The 12,813-nt window shown below is 40.1% G+C and overlaps 3 protein-coding genes across 5 annotated transcripts; 1 reads left to right on the forward strand and 2 right to left on the reverse strand.

The window, feature by feature from the left end:
• Positions 1 to 493: 493 nt before the first annotated feature.
• On the forward strand, positions 494 to 5,146 carry tardbpb (TAR DNA binding protein b). 3 transcript variants are annotated; one of them, XR_013098662.1, is made up of 6 exons: positions 494 to 1,273; positions 1,832 to 1,995; positions 2,093 to 2,242; positions 2,345 to 2,515; positions 2,608 to 3,672; positions 4,331 to 5,146. XR_013098662.1 is itself a non-coding variant. In XM_012918485.3 (5 exons), exons 1-5 carry the CDS (start codon positions 1,033 to 1,035, stop codon positions 3,097 to 3,099), a joined length of 1,218 nt encoding a protein of 405 aa, XP_012773939.1. In that variant the 5' UTR covers positions 494 to 1,032; the 3' UTR covers positions 3,100 to 4,261. The 3 variants fall into 3 exon arrangements, 2 of the variants coding, with proteins under 2 accessions (XP_012773939.1, XP_012773940.1); XM_012918485.3 differs by lacking the exon at positions 4,331 to 5,146 and having other exon boundaries at positions 2,608 to 4,261; XM_012918486.3 differs by lacking the exon at positions 4,331 to 5,146 and having other exon boundaries at positions 2,093 to 2,233; positions 2,608 to 4,261.
• cenps (centromere protein S) lies at positions 4,705 to 10,014 on the reverse strand. Its single transcript, XM_004548674.5, has 6 exons — positions 9,842 to 10,014; positions 9,616 to 9,657; positions 9,364 to 9,487; positions 5,509 to 5,542; positions 5,310 to 5,376; positions 4,705 to 5,114 (listed from the first exon to the last, which is right to left on the reverse strand). The coding sequence occupies exons 2-6, from the start codon at positions 9,643 to 9,645 to the stop codon at positions 5,001 to 5,003; spliced, it is 369 nt and encodes a 122-aa protein (XP_004548731.1). The 5' UTR covers positions 9,646 to 9,657; positions 9,842 to 10,014; the 3' UTR covers positions 4,705 to 5,000.
• A 1,410-nt stretch (positions 10,015 to 11,424) lies between these two features.
• Positions 11,425 to 12,511, reverse strand: rbp7b (retinol binding protein 7b, cellular). The gene is made up of 4 exons (XM_004548677.5): positions 12,380 to 12,511; positions 11,996 to 12,174; positions 11,717 to 11,818; positions 11,425 to 11,496 (listed from the first exon to the last, which is right to left on the reverse strand). Exons 1-4 carry the CDS (start codon positions 12,450 to 12,452, stop codon positions 11,443 to 11,445), a joined length of 408 nt encoding a protein of 135 aa, XP_004548734.1. The 5' UTR covers positions 12,453 to 12,511; the 3' UTR covers positions 11,425 to 11,442.
• Between the last annotated feature and the right edge of the window lie 302 nt (positions 12,512 to 12,813).

A 12,813-nucleotide genomic window follows, 5' to 3' on the forward strand; every position in this document is an offset into this window, starting at 1 on the left:
CCCCAAACCGACGCAATAATGCATTTTACATTAACATGGGCATGACAGCTATGCTTTAGACACGCTCCAGTCTTCTGAAATTTGAAAGGCGGGGGCACATTTACCTACAATTTAAAAATGTAGGTAAATACTTGTGATCCTAACTTCTTATTATCTGTCTGGCTTTCAAAGTTTGTATAGCTCATTCAAACCGCCATCTTCCAATCTCCAGCCAACAAACGGAAGCTGTTGTTGTAAATGACATACACTAGGCCTTATCTACTCCGTTTACGGGGGGGGAAACAAAATTCACAATTAACTGTTAAGTTTAATTGTTTATATTGCATTTAATCAATATAAACCAGTAAAGTAAAACATAAAATATTAGCCTTAGAATGCATTACGTAGGTACTTACTTACAACTGCTACTTACTTTTACCGACACAGACAGGACATCGGCCCCCGCCTGCCTGGGTGAAATGAAACCTTCCAGTTTAGTGACGTAGTTCCTTCTTCGCTTAGATAATGCCATTTTGCTCGCCTTACATGGCGCTGTTATTTTTCGCCTCGTGGAAAAATACTCGTCTGAGCTTTCCTTACTTTGCATGTTGGACGAGACAAGCGCTTTATTTAAGTTGCACCACTCCTCTGGGCCGAGCAAACTATTTTTAGGAAAACGTTACATCTTTTTGTTTAGCTGACGAAATTTGCGCAGTTTTCTTTTCAACAGGCACGTTAGAGCGGTCGTCGTCCGGTGTTGACGGCACAGATCCCCGTCCCAGCAAACAAAGGAGCAGTAATATCGTTGCCCGCTTTTTAGCGCAATCTAAAAGTAGCATTATTGATTAAATCATTTGGATGTAAACTAGCCCCGACGCCGTTTTAGTTTTTTGTATTTGAGAAGTCTTTGTCTCAAGTATAATAAACAGTTTAGCCTGACTCATTCAGTCCTGTTAGCGTCATCGGCTAAGGTTAGCCGATTCTGTGGACAATTAGCGAGCTAACCGCTAGCATTGTTTTGCTTCTGCGAGTAAGTTTTATTTTTGCGGGGAAATGGCTGAGGTGTACATTCGAGTGGCGGAGGAAGAAAATGAGGAGCCCATGGAGATTCCCTCCGAAGACGACGGCACTGTTCTTCTTTCCACCGTGGCGGCTCAGTTTCCTGGGGCTTGCGGCCTGCGGTTCAGGAGCCCCGTGTCTCAGTGCATGAGAGGAGTGCGACTCGTGGAAGGGGTCCTGCACGCGCCAGAAAATGGATGGGGGAATGTCGTGTACGTGGTGAACTATCCAAAAGGTAAGGATTGGTGTTTTTCCTTGTTCTTATTTAAACCTAGAGACTTTATCCGAACAGGTGGGCAGATGTTATTTATAATTCATGAAGTAGCTTCAGGTTACTGAAAATAGATAAGTGACGTGACAAGTGACTTGGTCACGCCCACCAGAGTTCGGGCACTAAATCCATTCATTAAAAAGAGCACCAAAGGATTGATTTTGTTCCTTAAAGTCCTTCTGCCAAACCAAGTACCTATATTGCTGGACTTTGTTTTGAAGGGCATGATTATTTTAACCTTACCATTTGGTGTTTTTGTTTCGCCCGATTCCATTAAGGAACTTTTTAATTAAGATTTAATTAAGAGCTGACTGGGTTTTCACCAAAGGAATATCACCAGAACTGATTTTAAATTATTATTGTTCAAGTGGTGTGCAATTTGTTTTATTAAATGTCAAGGGAAAGAGGGAAATGCATAAACTACTAACTATATAAGAATTTTATATTTTGCATTTTGGTTGTATAGCTTTTAAAATATTAACCCCCCCCCCCCCCCCCCCCCCCCCAAATCTTTCCATTTAGACAATAAAAGAAAAATGGATGAAATCGATGCCTCTTCTGCCGTGAAAATGAAGAGGGGAGATATGAAAACATCGGACCTGATTGTATTGGGTCTTCCTTGGAAAACGACCGAACAGGACCTTAAAGACTACTTTAGCACGTTTGGTGAAGTCATCATGGTTCAGGTATTACTTGGATAGTAAAACATTTGCGTTGATTTGCAATTTTTTATTTGTTTTATTTTATTATTTTTGCTGGTGTTATTTTTTTCTTCTTTCATAGGTGAAACGGGATGCCAAGACCGGAAACTCTAAAGGATTTGGCTTTGTGAGGTTCACAGAGTATGAAGCTCAGGAAAAGGTGATCTCTCAGCGCCATATGATCGATGGGAGGTGGTGCGACTGCAAGCTCCCTAACTCGAAGGTGAATATGGTAATGCCCATGCATATACCCACACACTATGGGAATCAAAACTAAGCCAATACTGTGGTTAACAATCTGTAATGCTAATGCACCCTCCTTTCCTCTTTACAGCAAGGTCCTGATGAGCCACTAAGAAGCCGCAAAGTGTTTGTAGGCCGTTGCACGGAAGACATGACCACAGATGATCTACGACAGTTCTTTATGCAGTATGGAGAAGTCACAGATGTGTTCATTCCCAAGCCATTCCGTGCTTTTGCCTTTGTTACATTTGCAGATGATCAGGTAACGTATGAAATATGTAGACGGTATTTCTTTCCTTCTTTGTTGGTGTTGCTTGCGTCCACATAATCAAAATTTTTTTTCTCCTTTCACAGGTTGCCCAGTCTCTCTGTGGAGAAGACCTTATTATCAAAGGAGTCAGTGTTCACATCTCAAATGCTGAGCCCAAACATGGCAATAGGCAGTTTGATCGCACAGCACGATTCGGAAATGGTTTTGGGGCTCAAGCATTTGGTAGCAGCCGTAGTGGGTTAGGGAGCAGCACTAACAGTAGTCTGGCTAATTTTGGTTCCTTCAGCTTGAACCCTGCCATGATGGCTGCTGCACAGGCTGCTCTGCAGAGTAGTTGGGGTATGATGGGTATGCTGGCTAGCCAGCAGCAGACATCCACCTCAGGCAGCACCTCCAGTGGAACGAGCTCTAGTAGAGACCAGAGTCAGTCTTTCAGTACAGGCAACAGTAACTACGGCACCAGCTCAGCCAGTCTTGGCTGGGGAACAGGGTCAAACTCTACAACCAGTGGTAGTGGGTTTAGCTCAGGTTTTGGGTCCAGCATGGAGTCAAAGTCATCTGGGTGGGGTATGTAAGTTAAGTGTTTGTATGGTAAGTACTGCGAGAAAGACGAGTCATTTCGAAATTTATTTCTGGTGTTGATGCGTATCTGAAAACTTAACACTTTTGCGTGAAGATGTTTTGTACATTTGGAAAAAAATGCTAAAGATTTAATTTAGGAAGTGTTGAAGTGAATTGTTTACCAGGATGTCTGAGAAAAGTGCTATTTTTGATGTCTCATTTGTTTGTATCCATTTCAACTGGATTCTCTAATGCATGTATTGTGAAATGTGATAACCATCTTTGAAAATGCATGAATGTTCGTGGTTCACCATTATCCGGCATTGTCATCGACCTAAAAGGCAATCTTGCATTGGGAAGAATCTGGTTGAAACATAAATGTTTTAAGTGCAACTTTATTTGCAGTCAAGTTCTATGGAAAAGCCTTCATTGAAATCTCTTCTGCAGTTCACCTCTCTTCCATTTCCCTGCGAGGAAGCTCCTCTTTGGCAGCATTCTTGGGGTGATATCGGTATCATTCTCCCTCTTCCCACCTGTAAATGCTATGCCATCAAAGAACGGCTTCACTCCGCATGTTCTAAGAGACGGTGGGTGTTTTCACTTTTATCCACTTTTACATGGAAAGAACAGCGCAACTGACATTTTAAGAACTGATGAGTGCGATTGAGGATGGCTTGTGGCGAAGAGTGAAGCGATGAGTGAGCGAACGGAGAGAGACGCGTGAAACGGACTGGTTGTGCAGTGAAAGAGCCCAAGTTGACTGCTTTCTGAGTGTGTGAGTGGAAGCTGCAGATGCTACGAGCGCCTCCCCTAACATGGACATTGTTTAATTAGTACTTCAAGATTTTTTTTTTTAATCTTTGCAAGTTTTTCCTTATTCTTAAGTATGTCTGTCAAGTGCAGAAATATCGAAATGTAGTGGAATGTTGTGATGAATATTTGTATTGCTTATATTATCTGATTTGAATGCCGTATGGTGTGTGCTTTCATGTTAATGAACTGATCTGTAAGTGTGTACTTGATGTGGATGACACCTGCTGAAGACACTGGGGGACGCGAGTGATGGTGTGCGAACGTGGAGTGGTGTGTCCAATGGTTCCCAGTAGATTTTGTTTGTGAGGTGTTTATAAACATGTCAAATGAAGGGAGTTCTCTAATAAAGTTCATTTGAATAGATGCTTAGTTGATATTACTTGAGTCAAGTTTGTCAAATCAAAAACCATCTAATTCGATTCACACATCTAGGGACTTTGGGCTCTGCTGGTCGAGGTCTCCGTTTGAACCCTGACTGAAGTCTGTTCTGAAGGAAGAAGATGGAAGTTCCAACACTTTCAGTGTGTGGCCTTCTCAGACATGGGGTAGTACCTGTCTTTTTGCTGCTTTTGATGGCTTGTTCGTGAATGATCCCCTTTTTTTTTAATTATCCACACTTATGAGGTACTGGGAAGGTAAAACAGTCCAGCTCAGCAATGTGGCTTTGCTTTCCTTCAGCAATATTCTCTCTCTCCCGAATTGGCTATTATACTAGAGCTAATGTCAGGTTTCTGTGCCTTGGAATTGGGGATTTGTTTTAAGAGTCTCACTGAAAAACATAAAGGGAACAGTTTCTGTAGGGTCCCTTTGGCGAATGCTTTAAAAATCAAGTTTAATGTTTCATTCATACATGGTAACAAATCAGGTCAAAATTGTTACATGCACTAAAATTCAACATCACATTAGCAGATCCTGGGATGGAACTTTTCACTTATTTGCTCCAAATCTTTGCTACATAACTGTTTTGACAGGCACATGTCCCATGAAAGAACTAGGACTTTTGTTGGCTCTTGGCTTTATCAGATACATGTAAGTCAGTCTTCATGTTTATTTGATTGATTGGGCTCAAGTCAGATACCGCAGGCTTGCCTGTGTCCTGTCCTTATTCTCTGCTTTCCTCCTCAGTTTCTGTGTTCTTTCTCTTTGCAGTAGTCTTCTTTTTTAAACTCATGTGCTCCTGGGTCAGTTCGTCACTTTTATTTTGTATGTGGATGGACTGAAATAAATAAAGACAAATTAAACATTAAATTTGCTGTCTGCTGTAGATTATATACGCAATACACAGGTTCAGTAAACAATTATTTGAAATTATTTTAGTGGTTAACATTGGCATGACTACATGTTTGTTGTACTGTAAGTTAACTGTACAGAAATCATGTCACTGAATGTGTTGTTTCTTTGAATAACTCACCAAAGCAGTACTGCGGCGGGCTACAAGTTTCACATCATCTACAGACACTGTGCTTCTTTTAGCATGCCTGAAATGAAATTTGGGATTGGAAGCCACGTGGACATATTTGAATAGCTGCAGTTTGAGTAACAAAGTATTTTTGGTAAAGTTGTTAATATGGTGCTGGGACACAAAAAAAAAAAAAAAAAAAAATGCTTACCTTGCAAAAGCCTCCAGGTCTTTGGCAAATATATCTGTTAAAAACAAAGAGTGAAATGTTGATTTCAGTCTGTTGTGGATCCTTGGTCCACTTGAGTTAGAATCATTTCAGATTATAACTCCATTCATTTCCATAGATATTGCTCAAAAGTTAAATAAAAATAAGGGAACGTGAGCACAGTATAACAAGGCATATTGCAGTTTTCATGTAAATGGACCCTTTAGAAGCCATATCACCTTCTTTGATGCAAATGAAAGGGAGAACAGGTTCACTAGAGGTGAAACAAGATGCCCCCAAAAAGGAAATGGTTTTGCAGGTTGTGGCTTTCTTCTTATCCTTATCTGACTGATACATATACGTGCTTCTCGTGATGCCTGTCTACAGCTCTGTCCAGCCCTCCTCCTCTAATAGCCCATCTCCTGGTTTCTCCTCCACACTATGCTTGGAAACAAAACAAATCTTGTGACAGACCATATGGATGTGCTAACCTGGACTGCCTGTGCAACCTAAAAAGGCTGCAGGTGCTGTTTCATGTTCCAGTAATGACAAGGACATCAACGAAAAGCAAAACTATATGTTAAAAATAAATAAACAGAAGAGAAAGAGTGAGAGCGCTGCCTATGGCCACCACCTGTATTGCATTTTTACCTTGATAAACCTAACACACCACAACAAAAGACTACTGTACATGGACCAAACTTGACTCCATTATTGTTTTGACACAATTTTTGAATTCAGTGACAACTCATAATTAAGTAACTGCACTTTATTCCAGGAATGGGGTTTAGGGTAAGCTTAGGAAAAGTGTGTTTCCTGTTCTCTTTCTGAACTCAAGAAACCCAGAGTTTACCTCTGTCTCTTTTCCTTTTTGATGAAATCTAAGGAGTTCTGTAATGTCATTTCATTTCTACAATCCACACCAAAGAGCATATTAGCACACTGAGTTGCAAAAAGTTATATCAGGAAAAAAAGCTGGAATTGTATCCCCATATTTAGACTAAATTTTACATGCTTGCAAATTGTTGATTTAATCTGAGCCTGGAAGGAAAACTATACAGTCTTGATAATGCAAAATAATTTTACATGTGACTGGTCAAATCATATGATATATATATCATATATGTTGAAATATGCTCATTAAAAACGAAGAGTGAAAACAACTACTTGAGTGTAACTGAATTACAAAAAAGAAGCAGCTAAAAACTGAATTTCACAATAATTTCATATGGAAAGGTATATTAAGTTTTCTAAACAATAACTGTATTATGGGTTTAAAAATGCAAAACTGTACATTATGAATCTGCATGATATTTTATATATCCGTTATTGAAAAATGTGTTCCAACACAGTGAGATAGAGCTGCTGTTAGGCAGGGTATGTAAATACCGCCACACTTTGTACTGATGTGCCAGTAAATTTTCATATTTTATAACATATACCATCAGAGGATAAACAATGTTAAAACACACACACACACACACACACACACACACACACACACACACCTCATTATGTACACCATGCTATAGTCCTGTGTTGGACCCCCCTTTTGCTTTCAGGACTGTCTTATTTCTTCATAGCATAGATTTAATAATGTGCTGGAAACACAGAGATTTTGGTCCATATTGACATGTTAGCATGATATAGTTGCTGCAGATTTGTCACCTGCACATCATGATGTGATTGTCTTTTTCCACCACATCCCAAAGGTACTGTTGGATTGAGATCTGGTGACTGTGCAGGCTATTTGAGTACAGTGAACTCATTGTCATGTTCAAGAAACCATTTTGAGATGATCTGAGTTTCGTCACATGATGTGTGATTCCTTTGGAAACCAGAATAATGCACTATGTCATACAATGGATATACTATTGGCATAAAAGAGAGGACATGGATATGCAACAATACTAACAGTACTAAGTACTACAATCAGTACTAACAGACTGACAGTTCATTCATTCATTTTCTACTGCTTATCCAGGGCCAGGCAGCAAAAGCAGCAACCTAAGCTGAGAAGCCCAGACCTCCCTCTACCTCAGCTAACCAACTGAACCATTGATACAAGACAGGATAGATCCATGCTTTCATGTTGTTTATGCAAAATCCTGGTCCTGCCATCTGTTCCAGCACAAATTGAGAATAAGCAGACTAGGCAACATTTTTCAAATGTTGTAATGTACAATTTTAGTGACTCCATGTGAAATGTAGCTTAAGTTTTCTATTCTTAGCTAGGGATGGGTACCGGTATCCAGTGCCATTATGGCACCAGTTCTGACATAAACGGTAGTACCCAGACCGAAAAGCAGCGCACATTTCAGTGCTTTATTTCTGTGCTTTTTTTTTTCTTGAGATGTCATACACTTTGGATTCTAGCCAATCATTTTACCTTTCCAAGGATAGTAGGCAGGCCCAGGTATGTACGTTCTTTTAGAGCAGAGCTGCAGATTAAAAATGCCCAAGGCAAAGCAGTTAAAAGTCTGGCTGTACTTCACAGCAAAAGATGCAAACTCAGCAGCCTGCAACAAGTGCTTTAAGCTGATACTGTGCAAAGGAGGTAAAACCTTGAACCTGATGAAACACCTGGCGACACATAGCGGTTTTTTTTTTTTAAAAGCCGAGAAATGCACCGTATTTGATAGCTTGCTGCAAGACCTCACACCGTGCACATCTACTGCGGGAGTGGTGCCTGTTATCGGACCTGGAGTTAGCAACATCCCCCAAAAACCGAAGAGGAGAGTCGTGGCCCCTAGCCCTGCCAGTGTAGCAGAAATGATGACGGATGATGATAGCAGCAGCAGCCGTTCTTCTCTGGGCGAGTAGCTTAATGTTGCTCGTGTGTAATACGTTGAGTAGGCTAACCACGTTATTACATTAATGCATGTAAGGTGAACTAGCAAACACCGTTGTAGTTACATGCGGCTGTCTTCTTGTTTGACAGAGTGATACCATATATGCCCTATAGCTGCAGAAAAGACAAACATTGTTATCTTTTTACAAAAACAAAAACAAACAACAAAAAAAACAGCTAAACATGAGAGGTTTTAGGACAAAGTTTGTGTTTTCCATTGTTTAAGCACCGGTTCCAACCAAAGGAGGTATGTTGTATCAACAGAAAAGGCTAACTTGGTTATCATTTTGCAGAAAAAAAGAGACTTCTAAAAATAAAAACGTAAGAGGTTTTTGGACAAAGTTTGTGTTCTCCATTCTTTAATCAAAGGAGCTTGCAAAGAAAAGCGTCTGGACTTCTTTAAGTTACTTGCAGACATTTCACCTCTCATCTGAGAAGCTTCTTCAGTTCTTAGGTCAAATGGTGGGGAGTCCCAGATTAAGTCAGTCCCAGGTGGGGAGTCTCCATTCTTTAAGCACCAGTTAGAGCACCGTTTAAGCACCGGCTCCATTTCAAAAGTACCGGTTTGGCCCCGGTATCGGATAAAACCTAAACGATACCCATCTCTATTCTTAGCTGACAAGAGCGAAAGCTGGTGTGGTATTCTACTGCTGTAGCCCATCTACTTTGATATACTGTGCTGATGCGCTTCTGTATGTTAGTTGAAATGAGGGGGTATTGTGTTATTGTTGCCTTCCTATCACCTCAAAGCGATCTGGCCAACAAAGCATATTCACTCAGGGAAATGGGCTTCCTGTATATTTTCTCTTCTTCAGACCATTCTCTATAAACGCTTGAGATGGCTGTGTGCGGAGAAAAAAAATCACAGTAGTTTCTGAAACACTCGGAAAACTAACCACATCACGTTTGAAGTCACTTAACCCCTGCAATCTGATTGGCTGATTAGAAATCAGGTATACCTAATAAAGTGGTCAGTGAAAGAATATCCTCATTAGTTGAACACCTACCACACTGTCTGAATGTCGTCTCGGCTATTGCCGCTATAGCTTGTCGGCTGAACGGTCTCCGGTGGTCTTCACCGATCTTCTGGCAGAGACGACCCACTGTATAATGAACTGCAGCTTTTAACCTCTAAAACCCCAAAACACATCACGTTAAAACACATCATAACGGTCCTGTGTAGTAGCTTTCGCAACGTCCCTTTGTGTTAGCTAATATTAGCCAAACAGGCAATCAGTGAAGAGAACTGAAACACTTACCTGGTGAGTTTCCTCTGTATCCACTGACATTTTCAAGCAGAACTGTTGACAAACCAAACCGAAGATTTCCCAGACAACCACAACAAAAAGGAAAGTCACAAACTGAAGATTAACTACTGCTGAAAACACGATATGTAACCTGTAAACTGATTTTTAAGCTATTTGTTCAGAGATAACTGTCTGATAGCTACAAAATTAAACTCGCGGCATAAATGCGTCAACAAACCAACGAGTCCGCCGCTTCTTTTTCAGTGTTTTGCTTCAATTGGTATCCACAGTTTCCGCTTACTGCCCCCTCCTGGTGTTATTAGTCTTTTACATTTCAGTTCACTTCCAACCAGTGTGCTTTGACTGTGGAAAAAATGACGTCCCCATTGTTTGACTTCCCTAAAGTGAAGCCCAAACGTCTCTATCGCCCCCTGGCGTCTGGCTTCCGTAAAGGCTATTAACCCCACACACTCAATGTTAGCGTATGGGCCAGGGGGGTTAAGTAAAACACTCAAGTCCACCTCAGATATACATATAACAGACACATTCTTCCATGTTAAGTAGTTTGTGTGGTCAATGGGTCACTTCTCCCAAAAGTCTGATTTTAATTAATAACTTCTAAAATTGTAAAACTGTGGTCTGACAGGGTTATGATGACAGCTTTGATTGATAGCTGTTGTCCCTGAAAATCTTGCTTATCTCAGTTCAGGAACTAAAGCTGTTAAGTTTACTTAAACTATGGGTTAGATGCTTTATTTAATGTTTGTAGAAGATAACAGCAATGATCAATGAAAACATCTTCAAAATGAACCAGCCAACAATTATAAGTAACCCTGGACGATCTTTTTCTGCTCATGACCTCATGAGATTTTGTGATGCATTAAAAGAATGAAAGATAACCCCAACACTCTTTTTTTTTCATGTCACAGAAGGAGGAAAATCAAAAAGGCTTTTCTGGAGCACTGATGGTGCTCTCTGTGGACAGCACCCTCCAGAAAGAAATCGATCAGCTCTCCACCTCCTCCTGAGTAATCACAGTGCACGATCATGCAGTCAAAGGAAGTATAGTTTACAAAGTCCAGGGTTTGAATGAGATCTTTCCTCAGCTTGTACTTCAATTGCCAATCAGCTTGAGAAGTCTGACAGTGTGTCATGCTTAATTTCTGCAACTTAGGTCACAGTATTACAGTCATGCTGATCAGTTGGGCAAAACCTCAGAGAGAAATGCTGCATGTGCACACGTTGAAATAGTTTTAAAACGTCTAGTGCTAACATGATGCATGTGTGTCGTCTGTCAGATGGTGCCAACAAGGACACTTCATCAGCGAGCAAGTCTAAACAACATCATGTATTTACTGTACTGGCAGACATGTTTTGGTTCTGTGATACTGGAAGCCGAAGGGCACCGTTGCTAAAAGTTAACACCTCCCCCCCACTTTACTATAAAACAATCATTTCTTTCATACGTCCACTTCTTTCCTTTATCTTTTTATAAAAGTTATTTAACCTCCCTCTACTTTTACTGCTTTTTTTAAAGCAGAGAAATTTAATCTCAACATCTGTTAACACCATGTTTTAGAAAGTGAGAAAGCTTGCCATTTTCATTATGGCAACATGAAATGAATCTGTATGCGGAAAGACTAGCATTTCGTTTGATAAATATCTACAAAGGTAGCTTTAAATTCCTAAGAAAGCTTTAGTATAAAACACTTTAGGATTGTGGAAAGTGTTTTGTGCATCATTCTAAAATATAAAAAGGAAAAGATATAGTTTTTGTTGTGTTATGATGTCAGTTAACGAGACAATAAACACACAATGCACTTCATTTTGAGAGTTTAATCACATAGTCCTTTTATAAATTTGTTTGCAGACTTGATCCCCACAAGTGAGCTCCTGAAAAAAAGAAAAAAAAATTGTAATTGAAGATCAGTTTTAAAAGGGTAATACAAACAACAAACAAAAACAGCAGGAGTTCAATGAATGGCATCAGTGTTCAGAGGGAGCAGCATTTTCATTTGTATGGTTACAGTTGTACACATGTACAATCACAGGATTGTGAATGTTATAAGTTAAAATATTAACAGGGACACCAGCATAAAGTTCAGAGTCATACCAGATGAAGCTCATCTCCCTCAAGCCAGTGAGCCCACCCTCGGTTTCTCTTTTCTCCTTTTTGGACACACACCAGCTTTTCATTTTCCCAGTTGACCACAGACTGTTAGAGTAACATAAAAAAATAAAATAAATAAAAAATGAACTACACAGTTTCCCCAATACTTAAACATAAATGGAGTTTACACTTTGTAAAGAGGCTGATTTTGTTTTGCACCACTGATCACAAATCTAATAGCGACCTTTAAAACTGGAGGTTACATTTTGGTAACATTTTTACCTTACAGGTGCGGTTGTCCATTCCTTTCGTTACCTCCTCGAACTCCTCTCCGGTCTTGAATGAACACTCGTAGTTTCTTAAACTACTAAGTGTCTGAATTGTGAAGCAATGTCCGTCCTGCTTAATCACTTTCTGAGGCTTCAACATAGAAGCAATCTTGCGCGTTGCAAAATCAACACCTGCATGTCAAAATGAGAGGGATAAGTGACAACACTTTCTACAAAATGTTTACACTCCAAAAAGAGTAAAAACTATAACCTGCCATATATAAGTTTTACGTACACCCAAGTTCAAGAACTCTAAACCAACTAAATATGAGGTTTTCTACTCATCTCATTTTCTGCACGCAGTCTTCCAATTTGCTTTAAAAAGGGTGAAACTTACCAAGTGCAACCATGTAGCCCTCAAAATTGACATTGCTGACCATGTTCCACGTCCCACTGAGGTTGGCAGGCATTTTGGATGTTAGGTGGCCTCTTTGGAAGACGCAACAGCAGAATTTCAAGAGTGGAAGGATGCGAAGTTGTTGGGTGGGCTCTTTTTATTGTGTGTCAAATGTGGGGTAAGGGTGATGCGTTGCTTATGCTCTAGTTAATTTGGGCACATACGCAGGAGGGTGGAGCAAGACTTTTGAAATAATGTGAGGAAACTATCCTGTTCCAAATAGATTAACAGCCTTGCACGACGCAAGGTTTTTTATTTTAATTTTAATATACTCAGTTTTATTCGTACTTTTACGTGGGCTTTGTACTAAAAGAGGACTTGTGCGCAGATGTGATAATAGCGTAAAAAGCTCGAGGTAATTAAATCTGTAAGCA

Source organism: Maylandia zebra, linkage group LG5 (assembly GCF_041146795.1).
Source record: "Maylandia zebra isolate NMK-2024a linkage group LG5, Mzebra_GT3a, whole genome shotgun sequence".
NCBI lineage: Eukaryota > Metazoa > Chordata > Actinopteri > Cichliformes > Cichlidae > Maylandia > Maylandia zebra.

Coding starts and splice junctions, on each gene's coding strand:
- tardbpb (XM_012918485.3), top strand. CDS start 1,033: ATGGCTGAGGTGTACATTCGAGTGGCGGAGGAAGAAAATGAGGAGCCC. Junction 1,996..2,092: donor GTGAAGTCATCATGGTTCAG/GTATTACTTGGA, acceptor CTTCTTTCATAG/GTGAAACGGGATGCCAAGAC. Junction 2,243..2,344: donor CTAACTCGAAGGTGAATATG/GTAATGCCCATG, acceptor TCCTCTTTACAG/CAAGGTCCTGATGAGCCACT.
- rbp7b (XM_004548677.5), bottom strand. CDS start 12,452: ATGCCTGCCAACCTCAGTGGGACGTGGAACATGGTCAGCAATGTCAAT. Junction 11,819..11,995: donor TGGACAACCGCACCTGTAAG/GTAAAAATGTTA, acceptor TTACTCTAACAG/TCTGTGGTCAACTGGGAAAA. Junction 11,497..11,716: donor AGGGAGATGAGCTTCATCTG/GTATGACTCTGA, acceptor TCTTTTTTTCAG/GAGCTCACTTGTGGGGATCA.
- cenps (XM_004548674.5), bottom strand. CDS start 9,645: ATGTCAGTGGATACAGAGGAAACTCACCAG. Junction 5,543..9,363: donor GACGACATTCAGACAGTGTG/GTAGGTGTTCAA, acceptor TGTTTTTAACAG/ATATATTTGCCAAAGACCTG. Junction 5,377..5,508: donor GACCTGGAGGCTTTTGCAAG/GTAAGCATTTTT, acceptor ATTTCATTTCAG/GCATGCTAAAAGAAGCACAG.